General features: G+C 39.3%; 1 protein-coding gene across 1 annotated transcript; it reads left to right on the top strand.

Annotated features, from left to right (window-relative positions):
- Positions 1-6,934: 6,934 nt before the first annotated feature.
- LOC131927697 (protein draper-like) lies at positions 6,935-16,741 on the top strand. Its single transcript, XM_059283463.1, has 8 exons — positions 6,935-7,005; positions 9,429-9,569; positions 9,889-10,029; positions 10,862-11,011; positions 11,422-11,478; positions 11,873-11,932; positions 12,899-12,983; positions 16,573-16,741. Exons 1-8 carry the CDS (start codon positions 6,945-6,947, stop codon positions 16,739-16,741), a joined length of 864 nt encoding a protein of 287 aa, XP_059139446.1. The 5' UTR covers positions 6,935-6,944.
- Positions 16,742-17,361: the final 620 nt, after the last annotated feature.

Below are 17,361 nucleotides of genomic sequence, written 5' to 3'. Positions count from 1 at the left end.
CGTGAAATTAACGAAAAGAAAAATTTGTTTATGAAAATATACCAACGATTCCTCATTGTTAAAGCCCACTTTACCCACTCTTGATTCCCATGTCGGTTGAAAATGTTTAGCTACTGCTCTAGGTATGTTACCACCTAATTTTATAGTATTTTTAAAACTTTTATAAAATCTTAATTTAATAGCTAAATACATTTAGTTTCTAGAAAGTCTCAATTTTACTCTCACGGGATTAAGTCAGTCGGTTATCTCTGATTTTTAAGGGACGGAGTGGCCTAGCGGTAGAGAGCTGGTCCGCTAACCCATAAGACTCGAGTTCAAATCCGGGTTTAAAGCAGTAGACCGTCCCTGAGTCCACCCAGCTTTGATGTGTACCTAACTCACGTTAGGGTAAGTAAAGGCTGGGCATAGTGCTGACCATACTATACCTTCATATGCTGAGGTCACAGAAACAAGTAAACTCTACTTCACTTGCCCCATAAACCGTATGGTTTAAAAGGGAACTTTACTTTGTCTCTGATTTTACCCAGCCCAGATGGATACCGGGCAGGAATCGGGGAAAGTAAATGCGGCTGAGCAGAGTGCTGAGCACTTTGTGCCTTCATATGTCGATTCCAATAAACAGGAGAATTCTGCTTTATCTATATTATCGCAGATCACATGCTACTAAGAGTTATGTGATCCATAGTTACGTTAGTAGGAAAGGACATCTATTCCCCCAGTCAAAATGTCTAAAATAACACCTAGAATAACTCTAAAATAACACCTAAAATACCTCTATCTGTTCACGCATACAGACTGAGACGACAGACAGACAGGCGGAAATACAGATAGATGGAGATATGAAGACAGACAGAAGTTGTTGACGACTTAAAGTACGTGCGTATGTTCTTTTGGAAAACTTGATACGGTTCAAGATAGCTTGAGTTTCTTTCGTGTGTTGGCTACGTCATGCTTGCTCCTGCACCTACATGTGATGTGGCTGCTCGTATATCAGATGGTGATGTTGACACTGCTCGTGTATTAGATGGTGTTGCTGTAGCTACTACACCAACATGTGATGTTGCTGCTCGTATATCAGATGGTGATGTTGGTGTTGTTCTTTTACCAGATGGTCTTGCTGTAGCTACTACACCATCATGTGATGTTGGCGCTACTCATATCAGATGGTGATGTTGACGCTGCTGTTATACCAGATGGTGTTGCTGTAGCTACTACACCAACATGTGATGTTGCTGCTCGTATATAAGATGGTGTTGTTGTAGATACTACACCAACATGTGATGTTGGCGCTCGTATATTAGATGGTGATGATGTTGCTGCTCGTACATCAGAAGGCAACGTTGTAGCTTCTACACCAAAACCATCTTGCCGTAGAAAAAAGAAAGAGCGGGCAACAATTTAGATTTTATAAAACAACAAATGAAACCACAGAGTCAAGGAATGATTGTAGCATACACAAAAAAAAAATAATTAAAAATCAATCATTTGATGGTGCTTTTATAATAACGGTCATAACTTAAATCCTTACTTTAGTATTACCTAACTTTAATTAGTACACAAAAACGGATTAGGCAGTAAAAAAACAGCCCGATTCTATACGAATTTTCAACATTTTATTTTTGTAAAACAGATAAATAAAAATGTCAAAGCGCTTTGTTTAGATGTAGATTTTTATTTCAATGTAAATTCTAAACCAAAAGCGATATAGGACAGCTTAAAAAAATTTAAATTACAATTTAATTTATCTTTATTTTATTTTTAATTTAATTTTTTTTAATTAAAAAAAATGTTTGTTGTAAATGGAAAAATTTAAACTTCTTTGTGTTTCATTTAGATCAGGGGTCTCCAAACTACGGCCCGCGGGCCAGATGCGGCCCGCGAAGTCCTCTCATCCGGCCCGCGGAGATCTTTTTGTCCAAGGAAAAATCGTTTGTTGATGATGGCTGAGGAAGTTTGCCCAGAAAAATCAAATACATACCTGGAAGAAACTGGCCCCCGAACTGAAAATTGACGGGTAATGCGGCCCTCGGACTGAAAAGTTTGGAGACCCCTGATTTAGATAAATAGAATCTAAAGTAAAAGAGATTGGTAACTCAAAATATTTTTTTAAACTAATTTTAACTTCACTTTTTAAATAACTGTATTTACTTGATTTATTTTTATTTTAAACATTCCGTGTTATTCTTATTGTTTTCGACATTTAATATTATTACATTTTTTGTTATGTTTCCTCTTACCGAAACTTCAAAGGTATCAACTTTTGTTTTTCGTTTTTATTTCTGAGCTATTTTTTCACATGCTGTATGTTGATACCGGATATTGTTGATGCCGACAGCGAAAGAACCGACGCCGTACAACAGCTGTCACTGGCCTTAACATGAGACGCGTTTTCATTATGCTCCATTACAAGTTGGGGCGGGGAGAGGAGGGGGATTCTTTTTTTTTCCAGCAATTACTGCATAAGTTGTTTAATTAAATTTTTTATTTTATTTTTTTTATTTTTGACTTTTCATCATCCTTTGATAAAGATGTGCATAAAAACATGCTGCTGTTATCAATGGAAAGTGATAGAAGTGTGCAGCTGTCAGTTTTGTTGTTGTTTTTTTTGTTTTTTTTTGTTCTAAAAACTGGAGGAACAAAACAGGTTCGCACGGAGAAAGGATTTTTTTTCACTTGGGTCAGGGTTGTTGTTATCTGGTGTAAAGATTAGCAGTGTTTCTTCCAGACATTTTTCTCCGGGGGCAGGGGGGGGGGGGACGACTTGAAATTTTTTTTGGGGGGGGGGGGTGGGACTTGAAATTTTGGGGGGGGGGGGGGGGCGGACTCTGTAAAAAGTGTATATTTTCTATATAAATTCCATTTCGGGTGGGGGGCGAAGTGATGCCTGGAAGAAATTCTGACGATTAGGCCGGCGTCTTTACGTGTGCTTGTTTTGTCCAGGGTTTCATTCAGACTGGTTTCTCCGGGTGGGGTGGGCAGTTAAAACTTTCAACTGGGGGGGGGGGGCACTTAAACGTTCTGGGATATTGGAGGCTAACGTATATAAATTGTATTTATAAATTGTATTTTTTTTCATTTCGTTCGTGGTGAAAGGGGGGGGGGGGGAGGAGGTTGAATGTGACCCCTTCCTCTCCCGAAAAGATGCCTGAAAGAAACTCTGGGTTTATGTAACACCGACTGTGCCTGCCGATAAGAAATCATACACTAGTACTCACACATAGAAAGGGAATATTCTTTACCAGTATAAAGCTGTATGATATTTTCCTTTAACTGACCACCACTTCAAAATTATATAAAATTCCTATCTTTGACACCTCCCCCCCCCACCCCCCGCACACACAAAACAACGCAAATACAAATAGTTTTTTAACATAAAACTTATAATTGTAAGATAATTTCTGGGAATCATATTCAAAAAATAGCTTGTCACATAGGCTAAAAGTTCCTTATGTACTGTAGTGAAATATCCTAATATTGTGTTAGAAGCCAGTCGCGTCGACGTGTGAGAAAATTAATAAAATCTTAGGGACACTGTTCGATATGACTCCCCTGACCCCCTAACCCCAGGGTATGACAAAATAACAAGGCGCCCCCCCACCACATTTTATTGTGTCATATGTGGACAATCTCAACCTATAATTCTTGCATGAGTTCCCATACCTGAGGGAGGGGGGGGGGGGGGGGGGTGGGGTGGGGGTAGAGAGAGTTGTTTGAAACAAGTCGCGACTCTTGCCACATCCCCAATCGTTACACCTCGTTGGAAAGTGGGTGGGTTGGTGGGTAGGTGGGTGCGTGGGTAGATGTGTGGATGGGTAGTTAGGTAGGTGGTTGGGTGTTTGTGTATATGATATAGATTATGCACATTTCCATTTTGCTAGCTTAGTTACAAAACTCGAACTTTCAAACTGGTTTGGCGTAAGGTTAGTTCATTAAGCCAATTGAGCCCTACATTAAAAAGTGCGTTTTCATTCAAGCCCAACGCACTAATTAAGGCTGTCGCAAGAGATGTAACATATTTCAATGAAATTTCATTTTTCTTTTTGCGCTTTTTTCTGTGTGCGCTTTTTTCTGTGTGCACTTTTTTCTGTTTGCGCTTTTTTCTTTTTGCGCTTTTTTTCTGTGTGCGCTTTTTTTCGTTTGCGCTTTTTTTCTGTTTCTCTTTTTTCCGTTGCGCATCTTTCTGGGAACCCACATACTTATATGGGTATGCCTTTTAAATTAATTGAACATAATACCATTCTTTGAACATACCCCCCCCCCCCCCCACACACACACACTTACTCCAACGTAAGTGCACCCACACCTTACGTTCATTTACATTGGATGAAGGTGAGATTGGGGCGCAAAAATGTATATATTTCCAGGTAGAGGTCGCACTGTTTGTCATCTCACAACGTATATTTTAAAAGGTCATAAGTGGCTGGGGGGGGGGGGGGGCTTCTATAAATAACGTCATACACCGGGTGGAAGATATAAAGTGGGTGTGTCAAGGGAGGGGGAGATAATGCAAAACATTTATTTTCCTAATTATGGCTTCTTTTGTTAAACTAATTACTCAGATGTGTGTAGCTAAATGAGATATTGAGTTTTTAATCAAGCAATCTCCATTAATAGCAGTTTGAACTCCCCACTCCGAACCACTTTATTTTTGTTAGTGTAGAATTAATAACAAGACATCTAATTAATATTACTGCAGGTATCTGGATACTTAATATAAATGACAATGGGGGGGGGGAGGCGCCAAACTGCTAATTATTTATGTTTTTATTTAGGAGGTGTTTTAAGCCTTTCGCCCTTAACTGAACTTACCCCCTCAACCCCAACTAACTCTACACAACCAACTGCACCTAATCCCCTACCAAATGCACCTAATCCCCTACCAAATGCACCTAATCCCCTACCAAATGCACCTAATCCCCTACCAAATGCACCTAATCCCCAACCAACTGCACCTAATCCCCTACCAAATGCACCTAATCCCCTACCAAATGCACCTAATCCCCAACCAACTGCACCTAATTCCCTACATAACCATCTAACCTTTATTTAGCTACTATACACAGAAAAAAAAACGGACTTCAATATGCCAACTTTATTAAAATATTCTATTCATCTTTCTGTTTACATAATGCCAACTTAAATTTACAAAAGAAATAATTAAAAACCATTGTCGTAAGCTAATCAATAATTAATTCAATTGACCTGGTGGGTAACAGCGTGTCAGTTATTAGGAATTGTGTTGGACATCGGTGATCGCTCTCTTTACAGTTCACTGGGTATGGTTTAGCGACTTTTATTTAAAACACCGTAAGAATCATACAATTAGACTTTTATTAAAAACACCGTAAGAATCATACAATTAGACTTTTATTTAAAACACCGTAAGAATCATACAATTAGACTTTTATTAAAAACACCGTAAGAATCATACAATTAGACTTTTATTTAAAACACCGTAAGAATCATACAATTAGACTTTTATTAAAAACACCGTAAGAATCATACAATTAGACTTTTATTTAAAACACCGTAAGAATCATACAATTAGACTTTTATTTAAAACACCGTAAGAATCATACAATTAGATTTTTATTTAAAACACCGTAAGAATCATACAATTAGCTCGGATTAAGGTCAGGGCCTGGATTACAGATTATCGATGCAAAAATAGAGTGGTATATTTCTTGCTGACGTATTTTTGGTAACGATTTACCTAAGGTACTTCCGCATCTCATTATAGATGAGGTACCTCCCTTAGTTGGGGTACCTCCCACCATAGATGAGGTACCTCACCCCCTTAGCTGAAGTACCTTCCACCATAGATGAGATACCTCACCCCCTTAGCTGGGGTACCTCCCACAATAGATGAGGTACCTCACTCCCTTAGCTGGAGTACCTCTCACAATAGATGAGGAACCTCAATCCCTTAGCTGGAGTACCTTCCACCATAGATGAGGTACCTCACTCCCTTAGCTGGGGTACCTTCCACCATAGATGAGGTACTTCACTCCCTTAGCTGGAGTACCCCCCCCCCCTCATAACAACACACTATTCCTGTCACAACACCGTTCCCCCATACCCCACCCCAGCTCCAAGTAGAACCAATAACATTTTTTTCTACTCACTTTAGGCTTTAAACAAACACGCTCGCCTCCCCTGCTGTGTATATGGACGCCATCTGCTACCAAATTATATGAAAACATCTATGGAAAATACAATTAAATGAAAACATTATTAAATATTAGTTATATCTTATTAATGAAACATTTTGGTATAGATTTATTGAATATGGAAAAAGGGATTGGTCCTTTGAGAAAGAAAGAAACATGGCTGTTGCACGATACCTTTTTTATATCGGAATCGACTACATCACTTTTTGTTCATAATGTTAAAAAACTGGCTTTCCTGGTTACTTAAAATGTCGATACTTTCAAAAGCACGGACAGTTTTTGTCAGAATTATTTATTTTTTTATTATTTTCGCCTTACCTTAATCTTGTTCATTATACTAGTCCAAGCCTTTGCCCTAACCCTAATTTAATACTTCTCAGTTGCCTTAAAGCAAATCGATAGCATGGGAAAATATAACTCGATACGATACTGAATAGCCCAAAGGCGTTTACTCCTGCAAGAGAATATGAGTGACGGCACATGACCTTTTGAACTCTGCACTCAAATATTAAAATTGCTGCACCAGATTTTACAGACTTTTCAAACTTGAAGATTATTTAGTTTTTGTGAAATAGCAATTTCATTTTCCATTATTATTTCCATTTCAAACTCAAGAAGATTATAGTTCACGATCATTGTAAGAAAAAAAGAGCAACGATTACATTTTCCGATCATTTTCCAATTTTAAAAATTTCACCACAAAATTTTTATAATTTTCCGCACCAACTTAAAAAAATATTGAACGCAACTCTGATTTCGTTTTCAAATGTAAACATGGCGACTTTTAGCGTTACCATTTTTATGGTACTGTGTTTTCATGCGGCTAGAGCGCATTGTAAGAATTACAGTACTTAATTAGAGTATTTAATCAGAGTTTTAATTACGGTATTTAATTAGAGTATTCGAGTGCTGCTTATTCGATGTATACTGTAACGTGCCTGTGTATTATAGATCTAAGTGGCTTAGCATTTCTCTTTCGTGTGCAATAGCCTAGGTGTAATATTGCCAAATGTTATTTTAGGGGTCGTTTTAGCGTTATAATATAATTTAATTCGGTCAATACATGTTCAGGATGGGATGGTGTGGCATAGCGGTAGAGCGCTAGACTGCTAACTCGAAAGTCTCGAGTTCGAATCGTGGTTCAAGTCAGTAAAGGTCCCTAATTGGTACCTAACTAACGTTGGGAAAAGTAAAGGCCCAGACATAGTGCTGACCACATTATCTCTTCATCAGTGGCGTAGCCAGGATCGTCTCAAGGGGGGTTCCAATTTTTACCCGTGGACAAACTTTCGATTTGCATCCCCCCTTCATACTTTTTATTTATATACCGAGGGGTCTATGGGGGGTTATGACCCCCCCCCCCCCCTAACCCCCCCCCTGTCTACGACACTGCTCTTCATATGCCGAGGTTATATGAACTCGACTATATCTAAAGAGCTATCTTTATACATATGAAGCACTTTGTAAAGTCGTAGCCTTGCTGACGCTGCAGCATTTGTTTAGAGAAGTAGCAATGTGGACAGCTGTAGCATTGTCGATAGCTGCAGCAATGCCTTGCTAGTTATGTAGCATTGCCTTACTAGTTATGTAGCATTGCCTTACTAGTTATGTAGCATTGCCTTACTAGTTATGTAGTATTGCCTTGCTAGTTATGTAGCACTGCCTTGGTAGTTATATAGCACTGACTTGCTAGTTATGTAGCATTGCCTTGTTAGGTATGTAGCACTGCCTTGGTAGTTATATAGCACTGCCTTACTAGTTATGTAGCATTGTCTTAAGCGCTATGGTGAAGCGTTAACTGTAGTTTTCTCTAGTCGTACAACATCCCCTTATGTTGTAGCCTTATCTTGTAAAGTAGCGTCGCCTAACAAAGCTGTTCACCTTGTGAACAAAACAGTTTGCTGTTGATTGAGACTCTCCACTCATTGCATACAGTCTGTATAGTTGCATTAAGTATAGCATGAAAGGGAACCTGAGTTCATTATTGTGGAAGTGGGGAGGTGGTATTTCAATAATCAACAGCTGCAACAAAGGTATTTCACCCTTTGAACTAAATATTTTGATGTATTATATAATCGATACTGCAAACACTTTAATTTGATATATTTGGACCACACACGTAGTAGTTATCAGCGATACTAAGGATTCGATTACTCAAAGTTTATGTACATGTGCGTGTATGCATGAACGTGTGTGAAAGAATGCAAGTGTGTGTTGTTGTTTTTTTTGTACAATGTACGTGTATGAATATGTGGTTGTGCGCGTATATGTATGTATTTGAATGTGTGAGTGATGTGTGTGAATATGTGACTATGTGCTATGTGTTGTATTTGTATGTTTCAGTGTTGTGTGAATATGTTACTGTATGCTATGTGTGTGTGTCTGTATGTATGTTATGTGTGACAGTGTGACTGTGTGTTATGTTTGTGTGTCTGTATGTTTGTTGTCATGTGTGAATGTGTGACTGTGTGTTATATGTGTGTATATGTATGTATTTGATGTAAATGTGTGTGAATATTATGACTATACGCTCTTAAGTGTGTGTATCCTTATGTGTATTATGCAAGTCTGTGTATGTATACACACCTCAGATCCAGCTACTTACAGAGAACACGATCATACATGATCCGGTTCATTAACTTCGCGGATCAAAAGAAATTCTAAGCTCGGTTAAGCTCGGCTAAATCTGCAAACCTAATCTCTAGCTTGCGTTGTTTACTTCTCTCTCCTTGTTTCCCCACTGAATCTCATTGTGCAATGTTTTTGATCCGTTTTACGGTCATCAATAGTCGTTAAACATCCGACGTTTGTTTAACTCATGCAAGAATGACGTTGCGCATGCGTCAAATAAAGAGGAGCAGACGTGTAGAGGAGTGCAGGCAGACGTCACAGTTTTTTGAAAAAACAATATTTTGATATTTTATTCACATTTTTTTAAAAAAAATGACGTTTGTCGAATGAATTGTGTGTTTTGAGCTTTATGCGAAAATTTATCCTTATCAAATTGCTGAGAGTGATAAGAAATTTATTATGTTAAAGTTTGTGACGATAGCTGCTTATTATATTACAGTTTAGCACAAGACGGTGCCTATTATATTTATAGTTTGTGAAGAAATTTCACCGTCATATTAGAATTTATATCATCCCTATTCAATTGCCGTCTGTGAAAATAGTTCCATATTTTATTGCAGATAATTAGAAAATGCTGCTATTCCATTAGAGTTTGTGGCAAAAATTCCATATCATATTCTCTTACAGTCTGTGACGAAGGGTTCTACGGCCACAAGTGTGAACACAAGTGCGGAAACTGTGTGGGGGGCCCCATCTTCTGTGACGCCGCCCAGGGTTTCTGCGTGAACGGCTGTACCTGGGGCTACCAGGGGGACACCTGCAAGGAGAGTAAGTTTTACCTGACCTACCCGCAGGTGTTGGGGTAACCTAGGTATACAAGCATACCTGGAGTTCAAAACACCTGGTCGTCAAAACATGAATTTGTGGTCGTTACAAAATTTATTTTATTTCCTATAAACGACATTCGTTTTAGATTAAGTATTCCACCAATGGTAACTTACGCCTAATGGGAGGGGGGGGGGGGGTAATTGAGAATTATTCATGGACTATTTATATCTTAAGTCTGGTCAGCCCTCATCCCAATCCGCCACCCGTTCTAACCTTAGTTTTCCCAATGCGTCAACTCAAGGCATGTTGCTATCCCCAGAGTGTAACGCCGGTACCTATGGAATCTCCTGCACAGGGGTGTGCTCACCCCACTGTAACGACACCACTTGCCATCACGTGACCGGGGAGTGCTGGGACAAGGGGTGCCACCCCGGGTACACGGGGCCCAAGTGTACTGAGAGTGAGTAAGAGTCACTGACGCACAATTTTGATGAACCCGCCTTTACGTCTAATCGACAACAAAAGCTTCGCAATGACACCCGACGCCGCAGACTGAAACTGCACACTGACTCTCAATTGACTCTTAAATCATTGACCATCCACGACCTGTGACGCCCGACTCTGTCACTGCAATTTTCTTATGACGCGCAACCTCACTGACTCTTAACTTTATTGATCGTATCCTACTGCTGACGCACGTCTTTCTCCATTACTCAATAGCCGCTTTATGATAAGCTGTCAATGACTCCCAACTTTACTGACTCTCAATGACTCTCAATGACTCCTTACTTTGCTGACTCTTAATGACTCCCAGCTTTACTGACTCTTAATGACACCCAACTTTAACGATCCTCAATAACTCCCAACTCCTGACTCTCAACTTTACTGACTCTCAATGACTCCCAACTTTACTTACTCTCAATCACTCCCAACTGCTGACTCAACTTTACTGACTCTCAATGACTCCCAACCAGTGGCGTGCACTAAATTTCCCTACCAGCTAGAGGGTGGAGGGACTAGAGGAGCGCTGTGAAGAAATTATTTTTTTTTACGAAAAGACGTACCCAGTCGACATGGGATCCGAACCCGCAACCAACTCAATCACGACTCCTAGGGGACTAGTTAAGTCCCCCGAAGTGCACGACAGCACGCCAGTAGTAAAAAAAAACCCTGATTAAGACCACAAGATCCACCTACTTCTAAACAACACTTAGTTCCCTGATATCTCCATGCGTGTCACCTGTAAACTGTCACCTGTAAACCACCTGTAGACAACCTCCATGTGTCCTCAGCGTGCCCCAAGCACACGTACGGCGACAACTGCACCCTGAAGTGCAACTGCACGCATGACTGCGGCTGTGACACCGTCCACGGGCTGTGTGTCACCATCGACCAGTGTCGGGAGATGAAGTGGAAGGCCGAGCAGGATCTGAAGGCGGAAGGTACCTGGTTCCTCTCTCTCTCTCTCTCTCTCTCTCACTGACCCAGTGGCGTACGCAGAAGGGGTGCTGCGGGGGGGGGTGTAATAACCCCAAAGGACCCTTACCTGACTAACATCCATTTGGCGAGTGTGCGCGAGTGTTTCCTTTTGAAATATTTTAAATATCTTATCATTCTTAAACTTGTTATGAAACTAACACACGCACACATGAATATATATATATATATATATATATATATATATATATATATATATATATATATATATATATATATATATATATATATTTATATATATATATATATATATATATATATATATATATATATATATATATATATATATATATATATATATATATATATATATATATCAGCTAGCATTATGTTCGTCTTATTTCATGTGAGTCAGCCAAACGACGCTACGAGCGACAGGCGGGGACTGAGCCAGCATCAGGCAACACCAAACGTGAGTACTTCTGTCCATCCACCGCTGTCAACACTGCCGAGATCGTCAACACTACTAACAGTACCAACACTACCATCCTTGCCAGCATTGCCTTGTTTTATTGACATCTTCTCACTCCATTGTCCAAATTTTTTAGTTCTTTTATTTTTATATCCGTACGGTTTGCGGTTGTGTTTTGTTTTGTAGTTGTTTTTTTTTTTTTTTTTTTTTTCCATGCCATGATTTTTGTGTTTTTTTTTTACTGTTTAAATATCCTAATGATTTTAATGTATTAATATTTTTAGTTCATTTTTTTTTAATTTAAATTTATTTGGTACTGTATAAATTTGTTAAAAAATTAATTGAAACATATTAGGCAAATGGGATAAATTTTTTTATTTCATTCTGTCTCAAGGGGGTACTCAGATGATGTGTTCGGTGATGGAGAAAGAGTTTCAAGAACTCATGCTTAAACGTGAGTGGTGACCTACATGCAGTCTGTGCACTTAGTTAAATAACCTTTAGCGAGACTACGCACTTAGTTAAATATCCTTTTTAGGTAGCCTGGGCCCCTAGTTTGGTTAACCTTTAGGTAGCCTTCACCCCTAGATTGAGTAACCTTCAGGGGCCCCGTCCCTGGTTAGGAGCGTGCGCCCTGGTTAACCTTTAGGGAGCCTGCGCCCTTGGGTAGGTAACATTCAGCGAGCCTGGTTAGGTAACTTTTAGGGAGCCTGCGCCCTTGGGTAGGTAACATTCCGCGAACCTGGTTAGTTAACCTTTAGGGAGCTTGCGCCCCTGGATTTAGAGCTGGATGAAAAGTCGAAGTTTCAGAATCTTGATACACCGCCTGTCATTCTTCTTGGTAGAATCAATGTCTTGAAAGTCTTGAAGGAAAAAAATTGCCATCTTCAATGAACCGAACCAACCTGTTAGTATAAACTACATTGTGTTAAGGATTAGCTTAGGATTCTTGCATTGTCTTCGGCGATACACGCCTTATAGAACACCTGTGTAAAACAAATCGATTGGTATCCAACATTCTAATATTCATTCACCTTTAAGCCGTGACTATTAAGCTTAGTAAAAGTGGAGTTACGTTTTTGAATCTGATGGTGAATGGGGGGGGGGGGGGGTAGATAAAGTAGAGTTCACCTGTGCCTGTGGTCGCGGCCTGTGACGGGTTACCTTGTCGCTTTCACTTTCGCAAACATATCACGTGCACGTTAGAACTGGTTAGACTTAATTTAAGGATGTCCTGTAGACTCAAGCCCCGGGTACCGAACTCGAGACTTTCTGGTTGACAGTCGCAGGCTCCACCACCCAACCACGCCGTTCCATTGGCTTAGTAATGCCAAGAAAAGAAATCTACCTCTCTGTGTTACAGTACATGAGGCCATCTTTATGGTAGTGAAAGTGGTCGTTGTTGTGGTCTGTATTTCAGTGACCAACAAGGTGGACATCCCCCAAATGCCGCTGTTTATCGTCCTCAGTGTTACCATGATCATCATGTTCATCTTGGGTATATGGTAGGTCCAGTTATCCTCAGTGTTACGATGATCATCATGTTCATCCTGGGCATCTGGTAGGTCCAGTTATCCTCAGTGTTACAATGATCATCATGTTCATCTTGGGTATATGGTAGGTCCAGTTATCCTCAGTGTTACCATGATCATCATGTTCATCCTGATCATCTGGTAGGTCCAGTTATCCTCAGTGTTACCATGATCATCATGTTCATCCTAGGCATCTGGTAGGTCCAGTTATCCTCAGTGTTACCATGATCATCATGTTCATCCTTGGTATCTGGTAGGTCCAGTTATCCTCAGTGTTACCATGATCATCATGTTCATCTTGAGCATATGGTAGGTCCAGTTATCCTCAGTGTTACCATGATCATCATGTTCATCCTTGGTATCTGGTAGGTCCAGTTATCCTCAGTGTTACCATGATCATCATGTTCATCCTGAGCATATGGTAGGTCCAGTTATCCTCAGTGTTACCATGATCATCATGTTCATCCTTGGTATCTGGTAGGTCCAGTTATCCTCAGTGTTACGATGATCATCATGTTCATCCTAGGCATCTGGTAGGTCCAGTTATCCTCAGTGTTACCATGATCATCATGTTCATCCTGATCATCTGGTAGGTCCAGTTATCCTCAGTGTTACCATGATCATCATGTTCATCCTGATCATCTGGTAGGTCCAGTTATCCTCAGTGTTACCATGATCATCATGTTCATCCTGATCATCTGGTAGGTCCAGTTATCCTCAGTGTTACCATGATCATCATGTTCATCCTAGGCATCTGGTAGGTCCAGTTATCCTCAGTTACCATGATCATCATGTTCAACCTTGGTATCTGGTAGGTCCAGTTATCCTCAGTTACCATGGTCATCATGTTCATCCTTGGCATATGGTAGGTCCAGTTATCCTCAGTTACCATGATCATCATGTTCATCCTGAGCATATGGTAGGTCCAGTTATCCTCAGTGTTACGATGATCATCATGTTCATCTTGGGTATCTGGTAGGTCCAGAGATTAGTGAGTTGACATTGCAAGGGGTCGAGGTTAGGGTTAGGGGTTAGAGTTGTGTGTGTGGGGGGGGGGTTGTCTTAAGGCGATGGGGTTGGTTTTCTAGTTAATGTTGGTCTAGAGATAAGGTTGGAGTATAATTTATCTTGGTCTAGTGTTAAGGCTGGTTTGAAGTTAAAGTTGGCTATGAAATAATGTTGGCCAAATGTTAAGGTTGGCCATGAATTAAAGTTGTCCAAAAGTTATGGTTTGCCATGAATTAAAGTTGTCCAAAAGTTATCGTTAACTATGAATTAAAGTTGTCCAAAAGTTATCGTTGGCTATGAATTAATGTTGGCCAAAAGTTATTGCTAGCCATGAATTAAAGTTGCCCAAAAGTTAAGATTTGACTAAAGTTAAGGTTGGTTTAAAGTTATGGATTAAACCGAGTTAAGAGTTAAATGGCGGTTAGTATTAATTTGGGTTAGTGTTTTCTCTAATCTAAATCTAACTCATGAATTGTATTCATTTGTATTCATCTGGGGGGGGGGGTGTATGTGCAAGCTGTGTAAAAAAAAAAAGATGCTGGCGTTTAGAGCAACATGATAAATACAATTATACGTGTCCGACAATGGTATGACAAAGACGACCTTGCATTAAAGCCGGTTAGTCTGGGGCATTAGCATAACGTAATCGACCTCGTCCCGACCGTAGGCGTAATGGATTTCTGCACAACCAAATCCAATTCAGCCTCGTTCTCGTTGGGCTTATGACGTCACTGGATCTCCTACTTCCTGATTTGTTTTTTTTTTTTTTTTTTTTAAATAATCGATTCCACGTTTCGTACTTGTTTATTATTTATCTATGCCGTAAACTGAAGCATATGATGGGGAATTAAGCGCAAATGAGAACGCTGCAATCGTGTTTAATGACCGCCATTGAAGCAGAACTTAGGCTATAAATAATAGCGTAGACTGACATTTCCGCCTGCGTTGTAAAGGGTGCTCTTAGAGTATAAAAAAACATGATTCAATGCCTATTATATTGAACTATTTTCTGGGCAACGCCCATGGTTTCTGTGACGCGGACAGGCGCATATTTGCGCATGTCAAAAAGAACGTTTTGAAATCTTAGGCGAGATTTGACGAAGAGTCGGCCATGGTTTTAAACATTGCATTAAAAACGTTTGGTTTTTTTTTTGTTACTGAAAAATTACAACATAGACAACATGAATTATTTATCTAATTAATAAATAGAAATTGATTTTTTAGAATCATCATTTAATTTTTTTTATAGACTCGCAATCACTTTTTAAAAACACAACTTGCCTTCCTTATTCACAATTTGTATCCCTTATTATTCACAATCACCTCAATTGTTTAAAGTTTGTTTCCCTTATTCAAAACTCATTATCTCCCTTATTCACAATTACCTCCCTTAATCACATTTACCTCCCTTAAACAACAGCTTCTCCTGATAACAGGAAACACCTAACATGAAGACGTTATCTGCTAAGGAAGAATTTCATAACTTGCATTCGACACACACACACACACACACTCACACACACACACACACACACACGCACGCGCGCGCACGCATACACACACACATACACTCACACACACGCACACACACCGCGCGCGGTAAGAAAGCGTTACATCAAATTTTTCTTTATGAAATGTGATTGTCCAAAGCCTTCAGTTAATGTTTAGACCTGTGTATTGAAAATAGATTGGACAAAAAAATTAAAATTATTAATAACAAGTTGCTCTTCATTTGTATCCCTTTACTAAAGGTAAAAAAAATCAATTTATATTGTATATTTTCTTTTTGAAGCAATCGAAATCTACGATTGTGTGTAAGTGGGGTGGGGGCCTAAGGTATTGTAAAAGCGTTTATCATATCTTCAGAAAATGTGTTTAGTTTACTATGTTAAACACATATAAAGGCTTGTCATTATTTTTTAAAAATCATTTTAAACCGTTTCAAGCATACACTCACGCTTTAAAGAATCCTCTTTAGACCTAGCTATCCACTGGGCAGATGAGGTAAAGTTCATGTTTCTTGAAAAAAGGGGTGGTCAGCATTTTGCCCATTCATGGGTAAGGTCCTCTTCAGAGCTAGGTGAACTCAAGGCTGTTCATCTGACTTGAACTCGGATTGGAACTGGCGATTTTCGTTTAACAGGCTAGTGCTAATATGTGAATAATAAACAATTGATCTACTAAACAATACAAGTTTCAAGATAACATCAATCGGAACTGATATAGGGTCAGCGTGGTCGAGTCGGTATAGCTCGTTGTAAAAGCCTCGAGTTCGAACCCTCTGGCAGATGAGGCTCGTTAGCAGGGGACAGCCACTCTTCTCCAACTCCAAAATCAAACAACTGCTGCCTTGTAGTTTGTTCTTGGTTGGACAAAGGCTATGGAAGCAAATCTAAAAAGAAAAGCAGGCTGAAATCGCAGTCAATGGCCTCAAGGTGCATAACCAGTTGACACGTATACTTAATTGTGTTGGGGGGGGGGGATCCCTTCCAATACTAAAATTAAGAACGAAGAAGTAGAAAGAGCTTATATTTTTTTTATTGTTTAACCACAGCGATTTTCTCGTGCAACGGTCCAAGGATAACTACAGAGCCAACTGGGAGAGGGAGCATCTGGACAAGGCCCTGGAACTCGCCGAAAACAGGGGAACTTCCGAGAAGCAGGAGGATCAACAACCGTCGGAAACTAACGCATCTAGTGCACAAGATCAACAAGCGTCGTAATGATTCGTTTTACGACGTTGTTTTTTTTTTAGTTTATTTACCACTTCACTCATTGATTCCATCCGAATGACGTATTTAATATATGGTGTTGACGTCAGTTTATCAAATGTATAGTTTTTCGCTGTTTTGAAATCGGTTCATTTTCAATTTTTTTTTTGTAAAATTTGATTAAACAGAGCTTTTGGCCTTTAAGTAATACATTATTTTTTTTAAACTAGTATTTGATCACATTTTGTGTGCAACTGTGTATGCAGCAGGGTAAAAAAAATATTAAAAAAAACTTCGCTGTGAACGGTGCCTTTTAAGCCATGAGGAGGAAGCATGAATGAAGAAAAATAGGGTTAATGTTTTGAAACACCTCGGATGCCAGGAGTTCATCCAAACCATAATAAATTTAGCTTTCGTTTATAACCCCTAATAATAACCATGGACTTATCTGCAAGAAGAAGAGCTGTTTCATTGTTTAACTTATTTTTAAACAAAAAATACATAAATTAGGCTGTTATATGATCTCAAAACAAATACGTTTCGGCCATTTCTGAAACTTTAGAATAATATAGCAGTCAAGTAATTTTAAAAGGAAAGGCTTTGATTCAATTTTTTTTCTCACAGAATAGCGT

The sequence above is a fragment of the Physella acuta genome, unplaced genomic scaffold, assembly GCF_028476545.2.
Source record: "Physella acuta isolate Inbredline_101_S28 unplaced genomic scaffold, ASM2847654v3 ptg001431l, whole genome shotgun sequence".
Taxonomy (NCBI): Eukaryota; Metazoa; Mollusca; class Gastropoda; family Physidae; genus Physella; species Physella acuta.
This window is presented reverse-complemented; position numbering and strand designations above follow the sequence as displayed.